At 45.1% G+C, this 21,223-nt stretch overlaps 1 protein-coding gene across 3 annotated transcripts; it reads right to left on the bottom strand.

The window, feature by feature from the left end:
• Positions 1–1,167: 1,167 nt before the first annotated feature.
• LOC134860640 (TSC22 domain family protein 1-like) lies at positions 1,168–20,852 on the bottom strand. 3 transcript variants are annotated; one of them, XM_063877405.1, is made up of 3 exons: positions 18,120–20,852; positions 4,433–4,484; positions 1,168–2,777 (listed from the first exon to the last, which is right to left on the bottom strand). In XM_063877405.1, exons 1-3 carry the CDS (start codon positions 20,123–20,125, stop codon positions 2,508–2,510), a joined length of 2,328 nt encoding a protein of 775 aa, XP_063733475.1. In that variant the 5' UTR covers positions 20,126–20,852; the 3' UTR covers positions 1,168–2,507. The 3 variants fall into 3 exon arrangements, with proteins under 3 accessions (XP_063733475.1, XP_063733476.1, XP_063733477.1); XM_063877406.1 differs by lacking the exon at positions 18,120–20,852 and adding an exon at positions 7,546–7,873; XM_063877407.1 differs by lacking the exon at positions 18,120–20,852 and adding an exon at positions 4,844–5,173.
• Between the last annotated feature and the right edge of the window lie 371 nt (positions 20,853–21,223).

The raw sequence follows: 21,223 nt of genomic DNA, 5'->3' as shown, positions 1-21,223 counted from the left end.
ACTCCATATTTGATCTACTGGATGAATACAATACAATAAATACCATTTTGTATTTAAGTCCTTTTTGTTCCTATATGAAAATGTAATGAAAATAAATACGGCCTGTTGTTGTGTCCTTTTTGTGTACCCTCTCTACCCTTACTGCAAAATAAAGACGGGGTTTCTTGTGTTGATTTAGCTGAATAAACTGCCTCTTGATTGTATAATACTATGCTATGGGCTGGATTATATAAGAAAGCTAAAAGTGGAACAGTAGCTCAGTTTTTCTACGGGTTTACATTAGTATGGAGCATCTGTACATGTTGGGAGGAGATTATAAAACATATACATTAATCCTAGTTTTCATAAATACAATATAGATTTCGTAAATGATAAATAAAGTGTATTTTACTCTAATTGTTACATTTTAAGGCGTGTTTAACGTCATTTAACACACAATAACACGTATTACTGCTTCATTAAGCTCCTTCACATGACGTCGTCCTATATTCCCGCGCGCTCTCGTCCGCGCGCTCTCGCTATCAGTTTGCAGGTCCATGTGCGGTGGGCGGGGCCACCGTGAGATGGCTGTGAGTAGAGGCTCGGTCGCATGTAGCCAATGAGAGGACAGCATGTAGGTAAATATTTACATGGCGGTACCCTTCTGCGCATGTCTAGTGGTGTATAGCGAGGAGGCAGCCACTGGTGCTTTAAACTGGGAGGGCTGGGAGGCACGGAGGGCGATTATTGGCTAGAAAATGAGACGAGAGGAAAGCCTGTTGTATTTATTTCCTTCCTGCGGAATGAGGAGGTTTATTTAGGGTCAAAATATATTTTTAAATGTAATTACTTAAATCTAGAGAGGTAGAAATGGCATAGGGAATGATGTAGTTATGGTCAGGTGAGATCAGTCACTTCTATCTCTCTACTGGTGTATTCTATATGTTCTCTCTGAAATGTTAATGGGAACGGCCCCTGAACACAGATTTCTGACTCTACAAGTTAAGAAAACATCAACAGCTATAAAACACAAGAGGGCAATTTCCACCTGTGGACATGTGGTTGTTTACTGGTACTACTAACATAAGCTATCTAACTTTAATAGAACTGTGCCGTCCCAGCTCCGATTTCCAAACGAAACGCACCATAAACCATTACATTACATTTATGCAAAAGAAAGCCAAACAGTTTTTCCTTTTTTGTTTTCACTTTTTATTTGAGGTGCAACTGTCTAGTGCAATTGTAACGTCACATTTGTGAAGGGCTGAGGAACATGCACAAAACATCCACATACTTCGGCTAGGCATTTTCCTTTTTTCTCGTTATTGTGTTCAGCGCTCCAGTTGCACAACGAGCAACTCAAAACAGTCGGCTGTACAAAAGACCAAAAATAAAAGAAGAAAAAAGAAACCATCGTCCCAAAAAAATAAAATACAATATCACTTGTTTCCAAACAGTCCAGATCGTTAGAGCGACAAGCGTCGGCGAGGAGAGTTCACATACAGTACGAGGCTGTGTGTCACTGCAGAGACAGCATCTAAGTGTCGAGGTAAAAATCCTCGTGTTGCCACCCTGAGTAATGACATCACAGGTAGTTCAAAACCTGGCAAACCATAGATATATATATATTTACATATATATACACACATATTGAATAAAACAACTAAGAAAAGCTTGTATATATGTATCTATGGTTAGAAACCAGGCACTTGGCAGAGTTTAATTGGAAATGTTTACAAAGTTCATCATCTAGAAACCTATTTGCCTCTCCTTTAATTATTTGTATACATCACTAGGACATTTATAACATCAACAAAAACATAAAACAGACAAAAACTTCCCCCTAGAAAAACGTTTGATTCCCTGCATAATGTTTAGCGCTCCATCCAAGAAAGGGGGCGAGTGCGTTGAGGGCGGGGACGACGACGGCGAAGACAAACGTCTCCACGCGAAAAAATGAGGCGCAGCTTATATATATATATATTTCAGAATTCTTTAGACACCCCCCCCACCCAACCCAGACGACATATCTTCAGGTAAAGAAAAGTTCCCATTCCAGATGGTACGAATCTTTATAGTCCGTCTGAAAAAAGTGCATGACTGCAGCACTGAGAAATGATGAGTCAAATTAAAAAAAGTGTGCTGATGGAGAGCGCTGGGTTGAGGTGGGGTGAAGATGATGGCACACTTTCCACAAGCGAGGGATTTGTGCTCCCTCCTGATTGGCCGAGCCCCACGTTAGCTCCTTCCCTCCGCTGGAATAATGGCGGAAACTTCCTGTCAGCTGTGCCATCACCGCGCTGAAGACGATTGTCTGAAGCAGGTTAGTAAAGCGGTCACCGGTGCGGCTCTTTCGGTTAAATGAAATGTGCAACAAAAAGTTTGTCCTCCCGGTGCGCTCCTGGAGACGGTGGCATAGTCGGTGTCGATGCTTAAGTCGGTTCACAGTATGGCGAGACTCCTTCCTCCTCCTCCTACAACTACTCTTCCTCCCCCTGATCCTTTAAGGGCTCTGCGCTGTTTCACTGTTACGCGGATGTACCGGAGCTCTGTGAGGAGGGGAGGCCCTGCTGCGGGTTGCCGGCCGGGACGGCCACCAGGGGCTGTCCGGAGCCGGTAGGGGAGCCGGTCTGGACCTGCGCCTGGAACTGAGCCATCTGCTCGGGGCTGGCCAGGTTCTTCAGCAGGTTGTTCTCCTGCTCCAGCTGCGTGTTGCGCTCGATCAGCTCCTTGATCTGCTCCTTCAGCACCTCCACCTCCTCGCGCACGGCGTACATCAGGTGGCTCTTCACCAGGTCCTGAGGAAGGAGAGGGGGGAGGGGGTTAGCTAAGGATACATCACATTTCTCCTGTGAGGAAGCTATTTGTTCAAACCAAATGTATGTTTCAGACCAGTCACACAAACAAATACACGTCTGTACCAAAGAGCGTCTGATCTTTCTATTTCGGTTTCTGAATGAAGCCTAAATGTCTGGTGTCAATTTACTATGTCAACACCTAATCTTACAAATCAGCTTCAAACTGAATGAATACACACGCAGAAAGAAGCTGCGCAGCATTCAAATGATGCAAGCTGATACGATTACTCCCTGCAGCACCCCGTCATGTAATGAACTTTAGTTTTAAAGTCAAATCACGATAGAAGTAAAACTTGGATTCATTTATTAATATGTTTTTGTGCAGGAAGACATCTTCTCTCGTTGGACAATGAAGGTCTTAACTGATTACTCTTCTCTTTTTTTAAGCAGAAATGCCACTCGCCCAATGTTAGATGTAGGGCTTTGTGTCATACTTGTGTGAAATGTAGGTCAGAAAAGAAAAGCAGTTTATAATGGAGACTCGTCTGACTGTCGGACATTTTGATGGGCATGTTGTCAGTTATTATTTAGTATATGTTGAAGGCTAAATCAAATTCCTCACTTCAATGAATAGAGAAATAAACAGCAGATACATGGATATAAAAAAGGTTGCAGCCAAATCACACATCCCATAATTCATTAGCCGTCTAAAACTTTATTTGGTTGACTTATTTTTATCAGATCTAATTTGGTACGCCTTTCTTTTTATTTAGACGCGTAGTAAAACAATAAACTTCCTAGTAGCAAAAAAATAAATATCACACTAATGACTCAGAGCGTGCTGATGGGGGGGGGGGGGGGTGTCACAAAAAAAGGCTATTTTCATCTGTTCAGTTTTGCACAGCACACGCCAGCTGTCTGTGTGAATGATGGCAGGAAAATATGCAGGCATCCCTTCAGGAATAACGACAAAAAGCTGTCTTTTTTTAAAGCGAAACAGCTGTGTAATTCATTCCAATGATGCTGCTGGGGCAGTGTGCAGAGGCAGTGTGCAGGAGGAGCATTTAATAACGTGAGCATCCCCTGCTCTGTGGACCCGCCCCTCCTCCTCCTCCTTGGCCCGGTACGCAGCGAGGGAACAAAATGTTCTGCACCGGGGTGGGAGGAGCCTATCACCGGCAGAGTTATTTATACTGAGCCGCGGGGAGGCTGCTGCTTGCCTAGCAACACGGGACGGAGGGGGGGTGAGGGTCTGATGTATGTATATGCATGGGAGAGGGGATGGCGTGTGAACCTTAGCCTGGCCCACATCGAGATGCCTGCAAGCCGGAGGTCATCGCTCTAACACCGTGACAGAGCAGGGAACCTCTGCCGCCTCTAATTTATAAACCAGCAGGTGCATATATGCATTTTTCACCGACGAGGCGCTGCATTTGTATTTAAAACGCACAAAAAAGCACCTTCATTCATTCGATCATTCAATCTTACGTCAACCTGAGATTCCCTCTGTTGAACATCTTGAAAAGCGTCTAAACGCAATGAAACCCTTTCAAAATAAAAGCATGAAGCGGATTATGCTTACATAACGCTGCGTAAACACACATGTAAAACCTATTTACTAACACAGTGAGGCTGATATAGGACATGATTCTTACCATCGCTTGTTCAATCTTGTTGTCAATCGCCACCACACTTGCACCGGAAGAGCTGAAAGACAGAAAAGAAAAGGTTTATTATCACAGCATATGAGATGATGCATTGGAGGAATACTGCAGAGTGGATGGGGATGAATCAATGGGGGTTTTTTTTCCCCACAGACGTGACTGGCATTAGTTTTATTTAATGCTACTAAAATCAGAAATAACGAAACACTTATATAACACTATGATGTTGACATGGTAAATACATGATCTATAGGATATCCGCAACAAAGCAAATGGAGGTCGAGAAAGAAGGCTTTGACTTTGATGGCGGAGAATCAATGAGGCGACATAATAAGCCATGAAGCCCCATTTCAAATCCGAATAAAACAGTAATACAGTGCGCGGAAAAGCTTGTGACATTACCTATTGTCAACCCGGACTGATGCGCCCTCCTTCCCCAGCACAGAGGACAGAAACGATATCGAGAAATTCCTCAGTTGGCAAACGCTAAGATCCATCGCCACGGTGTAACATTGGGAATTCATGCTATCCAGCCCATTAAAACCCCCAAAGGCGATTCCTCGGCTGTACAAACTGGACACCCAGCGGTATAAAAGTAGATAAAAAAGCGCATTATTGAGAGCAGGACGTCTGGTCTGCTCTCCGGGCGACCGCAGAGCTCGCAGCCGGGACGGGGCACACAAAAGACTGAGCGGCGGGCTGCAGCTCCGCGCTCCCTCTGCGGGTAATGCATGCCGGAAAACAGCGCGAGCGGCCACCTTATTGGCGGAGACGGGAGCTCATTAGCATAATGTGTGCCACAGCGGCGTCCCTGATTGGATGAGATGTTTGCTCATGGTAATAAATTATGCAACATCCCTCTACCTGCCGCTGTTCTCTATAAAATCCCGCATCCACCCACGGAAGGAAAGAGGGGAATGCCTCGACATAAAAACAGCCGGCATTTTGCTTTTTAATCTTCCGTTTAATCCTGAACTGCGATTTAACTCAACTGTGTTGTTTGTTTATACTCAAATATGTGCTGCAGGTGATGGGAAACTTTGTCTGACGCAATGTCTCCACCTATCGGTTATAAATCATGCTTTAAGGGGTCACACATCCCAGGATGACCCTCACATACATTGAATCATTGTCATTTGAGACCTAATCAATGGGAGAGCTGACCTCTGTCCAGTTGGGGGGTAAATAAAGGTGTTAGAGCAGTAACACAAAAGAAGCAGAGCTCCTTTGTCCTCTACATCAGTTTGGATGTCTGAAATGGGAACACGCTGTTCTTCACAGTTTAACAGGACCGCCCCTCTGTTCTGTAGGCTCCATCACAAATTATTTGAGAGTTCTGTTCAGGTTTTTTTTCATAATTTCTGTGATGGAGCTGAAAGGGATTCAACTGACGGAACATTTTATACACTAAACGACCCGTCAAAAGTTATTTATCAAGCAAAAAAGCACGTTTTCTGGTTTCAGCCTCCAAAATCTGAGGTGAGACATAGATGTATACATTTATTTTTATATCGTTTGGGTTTGGTATTGTTGCTCGGGCAAAATATATACAATATATATGCTACATTAACCACCTGTTGTATAATACACCAATGATGCACTAATAACACAAATGCAGCTTTTAAAAGATTACTTTCAGATCAGATCAATATTTATCTTTAATCACAAAACAATAATGTGATTTCGTGGCGTGTATGTGCAGACTGATGCTGTCACCATATATAGTTTAGAGAAGCACACGGAGAAAAGGAAGTACATTTAGAGGAAACTGTTGAATGTTCTGGACACGTATGAACAATAAAGCAATAAAGATCTGTGCGTCAGGAGCTCCTTTAAGCACCTTGGCTGTTCTATCCGTCTCTGGCTGGAACATTGGTTGAATCAATTTCAGTAAGTGGAAGTGTGGTGGTTTGAACATCAGAAACTGAGGAGTACCTTGCTCATGTGTGGATGGTCAAAGGAACTCGGATGGCTTTGAGTGGTTTCAGACAACTGGAAAAAGACTGCTCGGTAACAAACTGGAGTAACTAGCTGTTGGGATTTAATGTTTTTGTTTATTGGGTGCCGGCGACTGAAGTCTGAGTGGCGTGATAACCGAGCACAGGGAAGCAATAATGTGCTGAGTGGATCTATTGAGGAACTGGAACACGATGTTATCTCTGGCCGTTGAAATTGCAGGGAAAAGTTTAAATGATATAAAAAAAAAATGAGCAAACAAGTTGAAGTCTTTGTCTGATGTTCAATGCAGTGAATGAACATCAGACTGCCAACGCATTCACACTCACACACAGTCATGCGCAACAACTTGCATGCGAAGAAGCAACTACATTGTGACCTCAAAACACACACACACACACACACACACACACACACACACACACACACACACACATACACACACACATCGCTTTAGGGCTGCTGAGCGGAGTGTGTACAAACGGAGGTGATGAGCTCTGATGCTGCAGCGCAGGTAGAGGCACCACATTTACAAGTTTACCACATTCCCCTATTCCATTAATGCAACGTAGGACAGACATGACCCGGATGTCCCATTGAGCCACGTGTGCTCATTGTCTGTATAGGATCCTGCCACCATTTTAAGTGTAGTTTCTGTTCTCCGAAATTAACATAACGCATGTTGAAAAGCAAGTTTATCTTCGGCCAACGGCAAAAATATCAAGAATTGCAATGGAATTGTTTTTGAAGACCCAAAATATGAACCCTTTACGAGGCCGCAGTATATTTGGCATCTTGTCCGACCTGCTGAACGCTCTACCCATGCGCCACCTATCGCCTAAACCAAACTGGGCATTTCCAGTACTGGGGAATGCTTCTGCCAGTGATGATATCCTGTTGTGTGCGAACTTCTGACAATGTCCGGAAAGCCTCATTAGATTTGAGGTGTAGAGTTTCCTGGACGAATGCCTCGATAACTGCGGGCCTTACTCTAAATGGCGGCTACCATTCAATCAACAGAGGGCCACCACAACGATCAGACAACAACACAAAGCCCCTCGTTTAATCCCCAGGCAGCTGCAGTGGCACTGACCCCCGCTCATCACCACCGACCCCTAACAACGTGACAACACTACAGCCATCGTTACCTCTTCAGATGCTTCTCCAGCTCCCAGAAGAGCAGCTTCAGGGTGGCGGCGTCCCTGCCCTGCGCTCCTCCTGCCCCGGCCAGCCCCTTCTCTCTCATTGATGCTCTCAGGCTAAAGCACACACTCCCGACCAAAGCTGAGGGCCCTCATTACGGCCCCACGGAAAACACCCTAAAACAAAAACACCACCACCACCACCACCGTCCTCCTGACCTGCGCCCTTTGCCCCAGCCCCCCCACAGATTCACACAGGGGGAGCCTGACCAACAATGGAAGACGTGGATGGGAGTGTGTGTGCGTACAACGGGAGTCCTGCTGATCGCGAAGCCGAGAGCACAGACTCTCAGGCGATTGGGTGCATGGCGAGGGAAGATGGGTGGGTGGGTTGTGATGTCACTGCTTAAGGAGGCTTGTCACCTCCCCTTCTGTTGTTACATAAACACTCAGTAACGATTAGGGTGATCCGTCCAATAGGATGAGCTACTTTTGACCACACACCCACTTAGCACACAGAGAGCCCCTCCCTTCAGTCGACAACGTCTTGCGTGTTTACTGTTTGTTTACTGCAACATCTCCTCTGTGTGTTGTAGTAGTGATACCTGTTTCTGAAATGAATTATATCCATCAAAAAACAAGACAAAAACATCTATCCTCGCCATCCCACATGCTGTACCCCTCCTCAAGACATCTCAATGTGTATGATGTACCACGCACGCCTTTATCCGCCTCGTCACTCCTCATCAGTGGACGCACACTCTCTCTCCGTATGGCTCTCCACTGGAGCATGGCTCACGTGTAGCTCCGTGACTCCCATGCGGGCATGCATTGCAGTCTGAACAGAGACCATGACAACAAAGTGCCTTGGATGAGGCAAAGAGCAGAGAAACTGACGGAGTAAAAGAATATTTCGTCGAGTACAGGAGCTGTAGAGAACAAAGGGCTGGGGCGACCCTGAGCGAAGATGGTGCGCGGTTACGGGGAACACAAAATGGCGGCGAGGGGCGTGCGGAGCGGGTTTGTTGGTGGGATTGAGCTCGATGCATGCAGTGAAATTATTAACCTCATTAGGAGGGGGTCAAAACATCTTTTCTTCACTGCACTGTATGTGTTGCTAATCCCAGAATCAGTCAAGGGTCACAGAACACGAGCATTGAGAGACTTTCAGAAGATAATTGAAAGTGATAAAACGTGTTATTTAGTGGCTTTAAACTCAGTTGAAACCACGATCGTCAATTAGTGTCACGTCCCTGTTTGTTTACACATTGGAAACAAAGCTCATTAAATGCTGCTAATCCGTACATCGTGTACCTGCTATCTGTACATCGTGTACTTGCAGGTTGTGGGGGGTCAGTGTACGCTTGGAACAAAAGGCTGGAAGCTCGTCTGAGGCGAGCGCTCACTGATGTGGAGACAGTTTCAGACTTCAAGCCAATCGCTGATGGTGATGCACCCTCAGCTCGGCCAATAGCGAGAGACCTTGACATCAACAGCCATCACAGATGGGATATTTTCATTCATTATGTATCCACGTCCATCTGACATGTGTCCAGGCTTGACCCATATATTACCTAACCACCATGGTAAAGCTTAATGTATGCCACACGTGGGAGACGGATCAGGACGAGTAGTGTAAGCCTTTGAGTCACTTCGACCAAATTAAAATGGTACTCTTTAGCTGGACTACTGTGTCGATGTTCTAACAAGCTAATAGACCTAATCAGTGAGGTACACCTTTCACTAACCAGCATCTTCACCATCACAAAATGCTTTCTAATAAGACCCATGCTTTAGAGTGTATCCAGAGGCTGTCAACCCAATAAAATCAACGCTAGTATGCATGCGTGTTTGAGCACTGTGCAAAGTGCTGTAAATGTCATCCACCATTATTATTCATTCTGACTGACTTTAGGTCCATAAAATAAACACACTTTAGTTTTCCTTTCATTTTAATTGACTCATTAAAAAGGCGTGTACAACATAACTCATGCAAATCATAAAGATTAGCAAATCTGAATAGAAAACATAAACAGTTGTCGAGTCCATCTCGGCCGCACCCTGTGGAGCTTACATAAGGGTGGATGTGTAGCCACTGTGTGGCAGCAGCCGATGTGGAGGAATAAAAAAGAGCAGATGGTGCTTGCATTGCCTAGTTAGTAGTTAAATATATAAAGTTTCGTGGAAAAGCAAGGAGTGAACGGCATTTCAAGAGTCACCTATCTTTAAACCCTGCGTTGTAGCCTCCTAGCTCAGTTTAAGACGTGCTATATTTGGTAATGCTGGGAGTTTTCTCTGTATGACTGATGGGGGAAACTCGGGCATTAGCTTTGATAGAAGACATAAAAACGGGGGCAGCTAAACGGAGGAAGCTTGTGTGTAAATTCAGACATATCTTGAGGGTGTTGAGGACAATATGTTCATCATATAAAATCATCTTTTGAAGTTTAATCAGCTATGAAGAAGAGTCCTGAAACGGAGAGGAGGAGCTCCAGTGGAGAGATGTTCCAGAGAAGTGTCAAATCAATCGTGCTCACAGAGACCTAAAAGCCTTCTTGTGTATTTGCTGTATATACACAAGGATTGAGCCCCCCCTCCCCTTTCTACCGCAACACTCACTTTATCCACATTTTCACAAAAGCATCCAGCTGAGTGTAAGTAACACTTCCGACTAGCTTTGTTGTGCAGTTTGAGTGAGAGTGGACCGTCACTGCAGTGTGTGGTCCTGGAAAGGATCCAACCCCCCCCCCCCCCCACGCACTGGAGCTCATATGAAATGTGGAGGGTTTTAATACCAGGCATTATAAAGCAATACAGGAAGTGACTGACTACAGCCGATGATGTCAGACATTAGATTCTGGCTTCCCTTTTTACATCCTTCCTCAAATAACACTTCTCTCCTGGCATCCCTCTTCCTTCCCATCGGTGTGTATGCGGCTCTGTGATTGGCCCGCCTCCTTCCGCATCACTTGTCCTAAGGCAGTCGGGAGACATGAGCTTGTGTGTGTCCCATTTGTGTGTGAGGCTATGTTTGCAAACTGGCAGGATCCGGTTTCGGATGCTTTTGAGCGCTGGCTTTTTACAAAGAGGAGAACCAAGGCCGGCGGCAAGATCAACGACCACTGCGCGCACACACACACACACACACACACACGCTAATTTAGAATTACAAATAAAAAAGGTCAAGAAATTAAACCGATTGGTTGAAACATGCAATCATTGAGGCTGCTCCATGAAGTGTACCCTGGAAGACAACCTTTGACTTGCAGCATGGGATAATCCACCTTGAGCTTTGCCCAAACAGACAAAACAAATATGCCCCAAACCTCATAGAGCTTCCATGGCATCACAACGCTGCAGGGCAGCGGCTCTGTGGAGCGGAAGTGAATGTGTCTCTGCCATGCACGCAACGCCTTACATAACCAGCCTCTGTGCCATACGGGAGAGAAAGACGACAGAGAGATGGGGGAGAAAAGAGGCCGAGCTCAGACGTCTCTACTAGTCGTGCCTTGTTCTTGTGACGGATGAGCTATTAACTTTCCCCACCCTTGCACATTCCTCTCCTTCTATTAACAGACATTTTTAGCAGAGCCAAAAAGAGCCCTAGAAGAATGCGGGATAAAAACGGCGAATAGATCATGCCTGCTACATCGCCCGAAGCCTGACCTGACTCTGGAGTGTTTGTACGGTCTAAATAAAGGTGCATACAGAGCTAAATCCACTGCTAAAACACGGACATGAAGGATCAGTAGACAAAGGAGACCCAAACCCGCTCTTACCCAAGTGTTAAAATAAATATTATACAATCAAACATTACACAACGTCATGACAGTGGCAACATCAGAGCATCACAGGAAGTCCGTCACATGGCTCCGCACAGTGTTTCTGTTTTAGGGTTGGGGGGCTGTATGTAAACAGAGTCAGATTGCTCTCTGTCGGAGCATCAACAGCGAGGGTGTCTCTGCAGTGGTTGGGAAACTTTGCTCGAGGCTCTCCACAGCGTACAGGCTTCACACGGTGCCCTGAATGTGTTTGCACAGTAGGAAAGGTCGACGCTATGACACAAAACAATTAAAGACCAGCTGTACGCAGAAATGTTATCATGTCTCTCTACCAGGAAGTGTCACTTTAAGGGGGATCAGTGTTTCTCCCTGACAGGCGCAAGAGTGGTCATGTTACTGTCGACGAGTTGGACATCTTTACCAAAAATTGAGGCTGTTTCTCCAGGTTAAACAAGTATGAGTAAGACACGCTGCCTTATCGGTGACATCCCTTTGCTTTTCTATTTACTGAAGCCTCCCGTTAGATTCATTTCCAGCCAGTCTCCCACGGCCAAGAGTGACAACACGCTCCACCAGTTGTAATAAAACATTTGAGGCGTCAGTGGAATTGCATACTATTGTTATGCTACAGGTGTCTTTGCACCAAAGGTTCAATCATAGGACTTGAAATCTCTTTCACTGTGTTTGTCTTTAGAAGTATATAAGGGGGAAATAACACAGAGAGAGAACACAGGTGTCCTCACTGCTATCACAGCCGGTTAAAACTAGTTAATACCGCCTGCCTCTGCTCCTGTTTCTGCCGCACTGTACATGCCTGAAGGGAAGAGCAGCATTATAAAGCGCTTTACTGTAAACACCTCACATTCCACACACATTTTGTCTACACGCAGTAAGACACCCTGACAGACCAGCTCATAATCGCCTGAGAACGGCACACAGACATGCATGGACACAGATCATGTTCTCTCTTCCAGGATCTGCAGCTCTGCAGGAAGGCACAAGGCGAGCAAACGTGATCTCTCTGGCCTCTAAGGACTCAAACATTATGGGGTCTGAACGAAAACATGCACGAGATGCAGCCATGAATAATACAGTCAGACTTACAATCATTTTGGTGATGCATTCATCTCCCCGTGAGTTCCTGTATTACCAGATTAACCAACTTAATCTTACCCATAGAGCTGCAAGTAATGATTACATTTATCGATCATCTACCAACTCTTTTTCTGATCAATGGTTTGGTCTATTAACTGAAACAAAACAGTGATAAATGTACATCACAGCTACTCAAAGTCCAAAATTAAAGGCTTGTTTCGTCAGTCCAAAACCCCAGAAATATGTGTTTTATTTGAATTAAAATAGAGGAAGTATTCAAAACTACCTCTTTAGCAATTGAACATAAATATATATGATTATTAATGATGTTGATTGTTGATTTCCAGCTGACCTACTTATCGTTCAGCTGGTTAAATCACAACCAAACATTTCCTCTTTTGTTATTATCTATCAGCCTCATGTGTAGCACAAATACGCTGTAATATAACGGAGAGTAGAGTGCCATAGATCATAAAAGAATCCATAGAACAGCTAAATAACTTTACACCATATTTGTCGTGAAATATTCTCCTAAAAGTTCATCCTAATGTTTTGCAGTATCAGAAATAAACGGGCCTCTATGATAATGTTTTCCCCCAGAGTCTGACTCATTCCCACAGACAGAAACAAAGGGGAATCAGTCCATCCTTAAAAATAAACACTCCTACCGAGTTACAAACCCGGTCAAAGGAAATGTGATATGAACCCCTGCACCTCTGAGGCCTTCTGCAGACATCAACCTCACTGAGCTGAATTTCTACAGACATTTCTGATGAAAGCGCAAGAAGAGAAGACATAGAGTCACGTGGTGCTTGCGTGCAGAAAGGACCTTTCCACTTGCTGCCAAGCCAAGTTTTAGGTCAGTGAATCTCAAAGCATAGTTATATAAAGAAGCCGGCCAGGAGCTTTTATGGAGCAACTCTGCCACCTTGTGGAGGACCAGCAGAACAGCAGCATGAAGAACAAAGCACAGAAAGTATTTAATGTCACATCTTATTAGCACACTAATGCTAATCCACCCTAAGATTTATCGCTCTTGACATCCAGGAAATGAGGCCCTCATTGTTTTTGAATCTGCTGTCGCACTTCCACTGTAAAGACACACCAAACAGGAGAAACAGCGCAATAAAATAAAAGCAAATGTCGTGCTGAAGCAGGCAAAAACCTGGACTGGATATATTCTGCACGCCTGACAGGCCTAATGCAAGCCGTCTGCTTCTCAGGGACAGCATTAAAGAGTTTCCATACGAGCACATGTGTTTCGTGTCTAGGTGAAACTACCTGGGGTTTACAGTGATGCTGCTGTCACATAATAAAACAGCAGCACTGCAGAGACCTCTTTAGGTCTGCACGTCCCTGGGCTCATTCTAATAGATCACTTGTCAGTCAGTTAGAGAGCCAACATGTAGATATAAATATACCTTTGTGTTCAACCGTCCCTCTCACACTAGTCCTTTTAAAAAGTAAACCTTATTAAAAAAATGTCTGTAGGGAAAATACAGGTTTTGAGCAGGCACCTGGATAAAGACGTTACACGTTGCAAATTATTCATAAAAATAGTAGCATTTTTGGCTTTGGGATTTGTAGGAAATCAAATCTACTATTTAGATACTTTAAATTAAATTATACTGCATCATTTAAAAAAGTGAAATGACTCTTTACTCTTCAAGAAACACTTAAGGTTATTTCTTGAATTTCAATGAATCTCATGTAAAAAGGTGATTTCTGTAAAGCTTTCACAGGAGGAGAATAAAGATGACTCGGTTTACTCTGCCTTTGTTAGTCATTTAAGCGTGCATAAACATGTTAAAAACAACATTCTTATCTTGGGCCGTGCTTCACAAACATGTTTGTTGTTGGGCATGACTCACGGCTCAGTTTTTTGTTATATTGTAAATAGACTAAGAATAGTATTGGGTTTCTTTATCTATCTTAACGCTCATTCAAAAAAAAGTCTGGAGCTTCTCTCGGATTCTCTTAAAAGCCATCATAGCTTTGGTTTCGACAGCAGCTCCAAACGCTGATCTGTTTTTGGTCTCAGACGTCGGGGGGCTCCCTCCAACATGTAAACAGCTCAGTTTTGAATGTAGTTCTCTAGTCATCTGAAAACAGGAGTGTCAATGTTAACACGGAGAGTCAAAGTGAAAGCCAGCATACAGAACGATGGCCTTGCTTGGGGAAAATAAAGAGGCGATAAAGGACCATAAACTTAGAAAGCTATAATGACTAACTCATCTAACCATCAGGAAGCTTACTCATTATTAGATCAAGTCTTTTTAACCACCTGATCATATTCTTTGCCAAGCACCACAAAAAGGTTTCTCAACCTTTGGCTCAGCTGTTGACAGTTAAAGAGGCAGGTTTCTACGGCTCCGTGATCACCACTGCAAACTGGTTGCCCTTTAACCCCTGCTGCACAGGTTTGGGCTACTTCATTTGGATAGCAGCACTATAAAACACTTGGGCGAAAAAAGTAGAGAGGAAACCGCTCGCACAGAGCTGCTGAGAAACGCTGTGTGGAGCTTTTACGAGAAAGGAATCAATAAAGATTGCAACTCCTCGCAGATAAATAAGCCACAATGTTCTGTGACATTTAGTTGGCCGGGGATAACACATTACTACTTTATGGTGGTATTTTAGCACATAATTCACACACTCACAAAACACCTTTAACAAATGGGATTACTTTGTTGACTTCAAGAGAACATTTGGCATCTTAAACTACACAAAAATAAAGTTGTTGTAGTTTTGCTAAAGCATGCTGAGCTGGAACAAAGACACTGATTAAGGAGATATTGATATTATGTCACTATTACTGCCTCCAAACTACTTCTAACTTCCTATTTTTACTTTAGGTTATGAGTCCACTGTGAGTAATACAACAAATGCATGCTCTGCAACCTGTAAGAGCAGTAGTTGTTCTTATAGTTGTTGAATGATTTGTGATTAGAACACAACAGGTTTATAATAAAGTGAAAGTGTGTGTGTGTTTGAAAGTCAGGAGCGCTCCTCTTCTACTGTGAAGCCCTGGTGGCAACAACCCAAATGTCAAATTATATCGGCAGCAGCCTGCAGGCTGAAATTCCACCTGCAGAGAGGCACGAGGGCTCGATATGAGTCCTGATTAATATCACTGATCTTACTCCACTTCCCCTGAGAGAAACTGACAGAAAAGGCAGGTAAAAACAAACACGCATAAATAATCCTGCCAAACACAGACACACCCTGCCTGGTTTACAACATGACACGATGCATGCACTCAGCTGTGCTAGGTCAGGCGTTGTCAAAGTTATGAGAGCTGCAACGTGATGCGTTTGAGGGCCAAACTGGAGTTAGAAAACACGCAAGCGCGAGTGAGATTGAAAATGAATACAGCTTTTGAGGCGACAAACAACCTGGACAACTTTTTGATGTTGTTGAAGGCACTTAGGGAAATGTAAACCCAGTCCCTGTCTTCCTACCAGAGTAAAGTTTAAGTCGACTTCAGACCTTGAATTAAAGTCAGATTTATATTTAATAAATGCTGACTTTCAACTCAAATCCGGTGGCCTTTAAACCGGTTCTGTTTGAACTGTTGGTCAGACAGAACCGGTTATAAGACCTCACTTGTGTTTTTTCTGACATTCTTTTGAAACAATGTGTAAGTTGCAGCTCCAATCTCTACATGGTACTGCAAACAAAGCTTTTGCTTAAGCTGTTGGTTACATAACCTTTCAAAGTCAGTGTTAAATTGCTCTAATGCATTCATTATGCTTGTTTCTTCAGGAATAAAGAACACGGCCTCTGCAGAGGTGTATGTGTAGACATTGTCACCCTGATAGTGTTGTTCTTGACATTGTGAGACTATAACTAAGGGTACTGACTGTTCTCCTTTTCTATGTTCACTCTTATTAGAAAGAAATGGTGTAAATGCTTCCTGGTGAGAAGAAAAGCCTGTAAACTTCACTATGGCCAGATGCAATGAACCGGGAGAAAAAGCAGGAATGTATGCAAGTGAAATAAGTGGAAAAAGAAGAACAGTGTTAAAAGAAAGAGGGGAGTGGAGAGGGGGAGAAAAGAGGAACAGGGTGACAATGGGGGAGTAGAAGCTAGAGAAAGGACAGAGCCAGATCGCAGAGCGACATGACCGTGACTGTCTGCAGAACAGTGGCGAGTTCATGCCAGGAAAATGGGTTTGACAATCGGGAAATGTAAAATACACACGCGCTGTCGTGATGGGGTGCAATGTTGCCTGACAAAAGCCTCCACACTGAACACAGTCTGGCTCTGTCTGCAGCCGAACGTGACTGCGATTATGTCAACATTGACCAGCAGCCTCTGGAACACTATCGGACACCATCTGAACAGCTGAAGATACAGCTCGCCGGGGACCTGCTGGGCTGATCATTCAATTAGACCAATGTTTACTGGTTCGCTCAGCAACTGTTGTTTTAATCATGGAACTATGGCGGTACTTTCCTCCCACTTTGTGGACGGTTTGAATTTATATTAAATTGCTAAACTCACAAAAAGACTACGAATATTTGAGCAGTTATTTGGTGAGGCCGACAGTCGATCTCCCTCCATACCCTGCAGGCCTCGGTACTGCACTCACAACATGAAACTCCTGCTAAACCAGAACACAGTGCTAACACTACACTGCTCCATTTCTCTGCAGAGAGTTTATCAAATGTATCCGACAAATCTCCTGATCCAGAAAGAAGCACACTGCATCTTCAAAATGGGGCACGGGATGTTTGTTTTCCAGTGCATCGACTCTTTTTAGAACCACTTTTTTAGTAACCACCTGCAACGGCTAGAACCACTTTTGAGCAAAAACAGGAGTACAGCACTGAGTATTTGTACATATAAATAAACCATGGCACAGCTCCCTTAGGGTGGTACAAGGATAGTGTGAGGACGTGCAGCAGGGAAAAGCAGCCTCACTGTCACAAAGAGCGCTGTGCTATTGGAGGTGGATGTGTGGTGGCAGCGGGGTCGACCAGGACAAGCTGAGTCACCATGCTCCCTGTAACTCAGCGAGTCCAGCCACTGATAATTTTACAATAACATGGCAATTGAGCTGTTTATCAAGCGCCTTTTACTGCAGGCTGAGAGAATGACCCTCAGGGGGGGAGATACAGCAAATGTTACATCTAGATTCTGATTGCAACTCTGAAGATGCGGATACGAGCAGGGCTGCAACTTGTGATTATTTTCATCATCGATTCTGTGCTTTCTTGATAAATCAATTGGCCTATAAAACGTCAGAAATTGACAAATGTCAATCCCATTTTGCCCGAGTCCAAAATGGCTGTCTTTAAATGTATTTCTATTTAAATATTCAGTAAAATATGATAATAAGTAAAGCCTCCATATAAGGAGAAGGAAACAGCATTTTCTGCCATTTTTCCTGGAAAATTAGTTGAACTGTTAATAGATTATCATTATAGATGTCGTTGGTCGACTATCCTTGCAGCTCTAGTTGCAAGCAGAGAAGAACAGTTAAAAAGGGTGAAAACAATAACCTAAAACAGCCATCGATAACCCGACGTAAATCACATTGTCTAATGACATAATGAGTACATCAAATACATCTCACTGCAAGTTAAGACAAAAAAGAAGGCATTTGTGAGGAAATGTCCCAATGCAAAGCAGCCTGAACATCAATATTAACTTAGAACCTTAATTAGCAGTTCTGCCTGCACAGGCGTGTGACCTCACCTGTCCTCCTCTCCCTCAGCATGCTGGGTCCTGAGGCCTGCAGCAGCAGCAGCGGCCATGAAGGCACTCGCTTCCGCCGACATCCCCATGTGGGCCAGCGACCCTGCAGCAATTCCGGCCTCTGCAGCCCCGTCTCCTCCTGCTGTCATCCCAAACCGGGGCAGACCCAGCAGGCCTTGGTGCTGGAGCAGGAGCCTCTGGGCATCCTCCAGCTGCGATGTTCTAAAGGAGCCTCCTCCGTGGCCCTGGGCGAAGGTGGCACCCAGGGTGAGGAGAGGCTGCAGGTCAGCTTGAAGTGCAGTCAAAGGCATGTAGTGGGTCCCGTGGCTGGGTGCTACTGGGGCTGTAGCAGTAGATTGGGGCTGTATCAGGTGAGTTGGGAGGGTTTGTGGCTGTCCTGCATAAGGTGCCTGGGCAGGTGGGGCTACCTGACCTTGAAGAGACAGCTGCTGGATTATATTGATCGGGGGCTGTGGAACTGGGTTGCTGGAGATTCCCACTGCACCGTGTGGCGGAGGAGGCTGGACCTGGGTCTGGAAGGGTGCAGTGGGCTGGATAAAGTCTGGCTGACGGACACTTCCTGGAGCATGGAACTGAGGTGCAGGGTAACCTCCCTGGGGTGGAGCCTGGTGGGGATCCACAGTGTAGGGCAGTTGCTGGGGTATCACAGAGGCAGGCTGATTTACACCAGCCTGTGGTGTTGCTGTAGGGAGAGTGACAGGAGCTTGCTGCATGTGGGGCCCAGCAACAACCTCCTGGGGTGAAACATAGGTCAGAGGAGTAGTTTGGGCCTGGGGCGGGCTCTGCACCGCTTGTGGACTGTTGAAGTCCTGGCTCGGGGTCTGATAGGGCTGAAGTGTGTGAGGTGGGTGTACAGCAGGTATACCTTGACTAATCCCGGCATTACCTGCCTCAGTCTCTACAGCCACCTCTACAACCTTTGGTGCCTCAGATGTAGCTACAGGAGGGACCTCCTTTTCATAATACTCTGTACACATCCATCTTCCTTTGCGGAATGGCTCAGAGTTAGTGTCTAGTTTGACCACCCTAAAACGAGAGCCGGGGGCTGTTTGAGTTTGGGTGTGCTGGGTTTGAGTGTTGGGGGCAGCAGAAGGGGCTCCAGCAGAAGCTGCTCCCCCATTAGCATTAGTGTTGTCATAACCTGCAGGCCCAGACGCAGGACCTGCAGCAGCAGAGAGGGCTGACACATTAGAAAGGCTCACAGTGCCTTGCAGATGTGGATCAGTGGCTGTCCCAGCAACAATAGGGGCTGCGGGCTGAGCTGTCCGTCCTGCAGGTTTACTGTTATCCATCATGGGTGGCCTCTGCGACTGGCTGGGCCCGACTTTGGAAACCATACCAGGGCTGGAGCTAGCCAAGGGAGCAATGGGAAGGGCTGGCAATGAGGGCTCACTTCCTCCCAAGCTGTCAGAGTGCTGATGGTGGGGCTGCTGAGGGTAAAACGTATGGTGCATGGTGCCATTTACCAAGGAGTTGTGCTGCTGAGACCCCTGAGGGATGGAATGAGGGTGAAGAGGCTCGTTGGGTGACACCATTCCAGGTGTGTCAACCCCATGGAGACTGTTGAGTGTCTCATCAGAAGAGCTTCTCTCCGGGACACCTGTATCCGTGGCCCTGGACACGGAAACATCCAGCATATCAGAGGAGGAGAGATCTTCTGTGTGTGACTCATCCATGTCATCATAGCTCTCTGTGTCATCTGCCAAACTGTTGTTGCCACTCACGTTGATCTGCGCTGAGGTGACACTTGTGATCTGGAAGCCACTCTTCTTCTTTACCTGAGCTACAGATGCTTGGGACTGGGGCTGGTGATTGAGTCCGGGAGAATTGGATCCAGCCTGGGGGGGATTCTCGTCGACCGTGTTGGAGCCACTGCCACTGGCTGCAGGGGAGCCAGGCGTACCGCTGCTACCCCTCCTGTAGTGGTAACCCGCCTTCCTGCTCCCGGTCGCAGGTGGGTCTGCAGCGAAGTCCTGGTGGTGCATCTTTACCGTCAATGAGCAACTAAAGGCTGGCTGACGGTGTTTGGCGCTACCTGCTAGCTAAAACAGATGCTAGCTAGCTGGGTCAGCTGCAGTACCGCGATACTAACCAGCCATAAGTGAGAAGTCAGATGATTTATGTCCTTTAAAGATCGAGTTAGACGTTCAGGGATGTAGTTGCACTGAAATGCTAGCTTATAAACGGCGATACCTTTACTAACACACGTATTAATCCAACTTCAAAAGGATAAAAACACAGCAAATCAAATAAACAAAGAATGTTAAATGCAGCTAGCCGCTGGTTAGCTTGGAGCTATGTTGGGTCGCCAGTAGCAATTAGCCACACTCTTCCATAACTTGGTTTCTCTTCACTGCTTATTAGGACTATTCTTTTGTAGTTATTGTCACACAAAAGCACACAGAGAAGTGTAGCTCAGAATAGTTTAGCTGTAGTTCACAGTGATGTGAAAGCTTCTTAGCTGACCGGTGTATGTCGCAGGAAATCAGACGTCGCACCAATTCCTCTCCTGGACGTTGTCTTTTTTTTTTACGAAGCAAAAAATATCCTGGCGAAGAAATAACTCCTTATGGTGTCATTAGACAAGGGTGTCTAAATAATATCCGTCTTTGTAGTGGTAAAAAGTGCACGTTAAGTCCATCTCGGTGTGTCTCACTGAGTCCGTGTTTGCTGTATCATTGCCGGTGAGCAGCTAACGGGCTGTCAGTCTCAGAGGAGGGAGGAGGAATGCAAACACTGCGACTGCGCATGTGCGTGACTGCCCATTTCTTTAGACCTTTGCAACGTTCAGGCTCCTCTGTTCAAACGCAATGTTCTAACCAGGTATTCAAGTACATGGTACGTACATCGTGTCTTTTCCCTTAAAACAACAATTTATTCTCATCTTAAACGTTTTTCTTTATCCACACCATCTTACTAATATAAAAGGGAGCTTTTTCCAAATTATTTATCAGTTGTCCTAAATTTCCATGATAAGAATGTCGGTTTTACAATATTTACAGAACGACGAAGGCAGCACTGGCCACTGGGTTGTGTTTATTTATTTTTCTTAGACCCTACTGTTTGGGAAGTGCTACTATAAG

The sequence above is a fragment of the Eleginops maclovinus genome, chromosome 24, assembly GCF_036324505.1.
Source record: "Eleginops maclovinus isolate JMC-PN-2008 ecotype Puerto Natales chromosome 24, JC_Emac_rtc_rv5, whole genome shotgun sequence".
NCBI lineage: Eukaryota > Metazoa > Chordata > Actinopteri > Perciformes > Eleginopidae > Eleginops > Eleginops maclovinus.
The sequence above is the reverse complement of the archived record's forward strand: the minus strand, read 5'-3'. Positions and strand labels throughout refer to the sequence as shown.